General features: G+C 38.2%; 1 protein-coding gene across 1 annotated transcript; it reads left to right on the top strand.

Annotated features, from left to right (window-relative positions):
• Positions 1–414: 414 nt before the first annotated feature.
• nhlh2 (nescient helix loop helix 2) lies at positions 415–2,175 on the top strand (the record flags this gene model as incomplete). The annotated part of the gene is made up of 1 exon (XM_079821474.1): positions 415–2,175. One exon carries the CDS (start codon positions 415–417, stop codon positions 781–783), a length of 369 nt encoding a protein of 122 aa, XP_079677600.1. The 3' UTR covers positions 784–2,175.
• Between the last annotated feature and the right edge of the window lie 1,696 nt (positions 2,176–3,871).

A 3,871-nucleotide genomic window follows, 5' to 3' on the forward strand; every position in this document is an offset into this window, starting at 1 on the left:
ATTTGCATTTGCGACAGATGGTCAACTATGACTTTGGTTTTGTGACACTAATTGATTTCCATTAACTTTAGCATGGAACCAGTGATTATTCCATCTACTGATGGTAATGTGTGCTGAATAAGCTAAATTGCAAAATGCACATGACAACCATTTAAAAACATTTAGTAGCTACTGAACTGTTTTTAAAGTAGCCCAACACAAACGAATATGCCCAGGCTATATAACGCCTATGAAGCTGCATTCAAACACTGAGGGTACTATATCTTAAAATAGAGGTGAAATACCAGCATTGCATTTATTTGAATATGTACAGATTACTATTTATATGTGAAAAACATGATTCCTTTGTGTCTAATTCACCAGGGCAGTTAACAATTAGTGCACTTTTGAAGCTTTTCTCAAACGGATCTGAAAATGATGCTAAGCCCCGATCAGACGGATCCTGACCTCACCTGGGCACAGCCGGACACGGACTGTCTGAACATCATGAAGGTGGAATGTGGGGCTCACGAGCCCTTAGAGGCCGAAGATGGCAAGACTCGTGCACTCGTGCCAGCCACGCTCACTAGAGAGGAGAAGAGACGGAGGAGGCGCGCGACTGCGAAGTACCGTTCTGCGCATGCCACGCGCGAGCGCATCAGAGTGGAAGCGTTCAACGTAGCGTTCGCTGAGCTTAGGAAGCTGCTACCAACACTTCCACCCGACAAGAAGCTGTCCAAGATAGAAATACTTCGTCTTGCTATCTGTTACATTTCTTATCTGAACCACGTTTTGGACGTTTAGACTAACTTTCAGCACATTAGCATTCTGAAACAAAAACCTACAGGTGTATAAAGAATACTTTTATTGACATGACACAATCCTTACGAAAAATGGGTAACACTTTATAATTCAGTAATAGGCCTATGTATTGATATTTTGAATTGACCTTAAGATACCCCAAAAGAACAAAAAAGAAGGAAGTCATAAAGTAGCCATGTATTCTGTTGGACAGTGTTTTCAAACGTTTCAGGAACCACAAAACAAGGAGAATTAGCCTTGATGAAGGTTAGCTATTATAAAGAGTTTTACGTGTTGCAAAAAGTGAAGCTTGTTGTTTTTGACACTATAACAAGAGTTTAGGATAGCCATTCAAAGAGTAGCTATCCTGTCAAACGTCCAAAATCATTTGTTGTTGAGAGATTTGACTTGGGCTGGACATTCACACATCGCATATGCCTAAACGAAACAAATATAGGCTAACATGTATCTTTCGCAATCTTGATATAAATCAAGTGGACTTAATAGGCCATCCGTCTGGAGAAAAAAAATGTATAGGCTACATCTATGTGCTGGAACAAATCGTACCTTGTTGTTAATTTATTTCTTAATTTATTTTCTTTTTAATTTATTTGTGTTTATTTTATTTATGAAGTAAGTTATGTGAGTGTCCTTAAAATAGCATATCTAAAGTGTTTACGTACATGTAAATATTTAATGTTTTATTATTATTATTATTAGACTGATGTCGCAGAGTTTGGGTTATACTGTTGCTTTTCATTTGCACTTTTCATTGGCAGTTTTCTTAGGAGGGCCTTCGCTGTGTGTGCACTACGGTTATTATAATGGTGTTGCTGTTGATGTCCTGTCCTATGATAACAAGAAGCACTTCCCATCGGATAGGATATATTGCTGTATTGTTTATTTTGTTTACAAAGTGCTCATAGATAGCGCTATGGGTACCAGATGACTTGTGTTGGATTATTAAAAGTAGGCTACCATTAGACTAAATTAAATACACAATAATCAATGTCAGATAAATAATGTGCTAAAATTTCCTTCCAAGTCTGTAAGCTACCCATACGCTCTCTCTGCTGCGACCAAAAATGATCTCAAAGTAGTTTATTTTTTCTTTTAGAAACTATTTATAGAGATTATTTGTTTACGTGATTCTTGTGAACCTTTTGGAAAATTTTATAGTGAACAAATTATCTCACATCTGCCTCACATCCAAAGATTACCCTGTTAATTCGGGGTTTTGTCCGTCATTTTGTAGTGGGATAGCCAGTACACTGGTTTGTATCGCGGTTTTTCATAACTATTTTAGAATAAATAGTAAAAAAAATATTAATTCAACGCCGATTCGTCTGTTGTAGTTTTTGTATAAAACAATATGAAATTAAAGATATTGTACCAATGTTCTTTATGTTCTTTAACAGCCTTGTTTATTTCAGACAACTGCAATGAAATAATGAACTATGGCTTGACATTATAAAATTTGCTGCCGTTACCATTATTTTACTATTTTAAAGACCTTTTTCATGCTGTCACACATGCACAGTCCGCTCTGCTCACGGCCCAAAGGCGACTTTCTCCCCAGAGAGGAGACAGGTGCTTGTCCAGACGGGCCAAGGCAACCAAATTACGACCCGTCTGCTGCGTCCCGTGGGAAAAAGCAATAGAACATGTGTGTGTGCGCGCGCGTGTGTACGTGTCCAAGTCTTGATTGTATTTCCCATTAAAGATCATAACTTTACTCAGCTGATGATGCAGCAACTTTTAAAGCCTACCGTCGATCTCAACCTGCACCCATGCACTCAATCCGAAAATAAATGGCTTATTTATGGAAAATTTGGTAAGGCGATAAATAACCTAAATTTGAAAATTTAAACATGTTACATGCATGCCTAACATACATCCCAGGACGTGCAGCATACAATTCCTCACACAGACAAACAGGTGGATCCGTTTGTTCCATGTTGGAAGTGAACAGGCCTTAGGATTACCTATGAATGGCCCTCAGCCCCGCTCTAGTAGCTACCATATGTCTTCGAGTATGTCATGGAGAAGGGTCGAATACATTAGCCTTAAACTCAGGTAGCCAGATGAGACGCCGACCCTTCATGCAAAGAGCCAATCTGTCGTCTCTACATGTGTTTTGCGTAATATTCATTAAAAACAAAACCGCGTAGCTAGTAAAGACACGTGGGCATATTCTCTCTCTCTCTCTGTTTAAAATCCCTCCCTGTCTATCTATCTATCTATCTATCTATCTATCTGTCTATCTGTCTATCTATCTATCTATCTATCTATCTATCTATCTATCTATCTATCTATCTATCTATCTATCTATCTATCTATCTATCTATCTATCTATCTATCTATCTATCCCGGGTCAATTATTTTGGAGCCAGATGGAAACGGACGGATGAGAGACAGAGGATATTAAGGGTGTTTATAAAGAAAAGACTAGGGAAAAAAACCTGCTTAGAGGGTAAAAACGAGAGTCAGTCTGTTCTCATTAGCTCGCGCATAGAAAGTGTCACACTCAGAACAATGCGACCCGGCTGCGCGCGCCTTCCCGGACCATCTGTGCACGCGTCAGACGTACAATGATCAGATTTTCATCACACAATGACACACTGACATAGTCGGCGCATGCATTGAAGAGAGTACAGATTTATAACCTTCCTTCAGATTTTGCACAACACCCACATAAGGCTACTAGGATTTTCTAAGAGCTTGAAGGGGGAAATTACATTTTCACACGCAATAAAGTTGCTGATGCGCAACAGGCCAACAGTAATTCCAAAATGTATTTGGTAAATGTACGAACGCTATTAATAAAATATCTAATTGTATATATTTACCAGCATGCAGCTTATCTCTTTCAAAAATGCACTAAAACCACCCAAACACTTAAGATACAAATATTGACACCCATCAAAACACATTGGATGTCACAAATAACTGAATGTATCTGCATTTTTTACAGAAACATTAAATAATGACGACAATAATAAAAACAACAAATAAAAAACAACAATAATGACACCTCTGGTGTTGGGTGCACTTATACGGAGTAGCCTACAAATAAATCAAACATTTTTCA

The sequence above is a fragment of the Gobio gobio genome (genome assembly GCF_949357685.1).
Source record: "Gobio gobio genome assembly, chromosome: 7".
NCBI classification, from domain to species: domain Eukaryota; kingdom Metazoa; phylum Chordata; class Actinopteri; order Cypriniformes; family Gobionidae; genus Gobio; species Gobio gobio.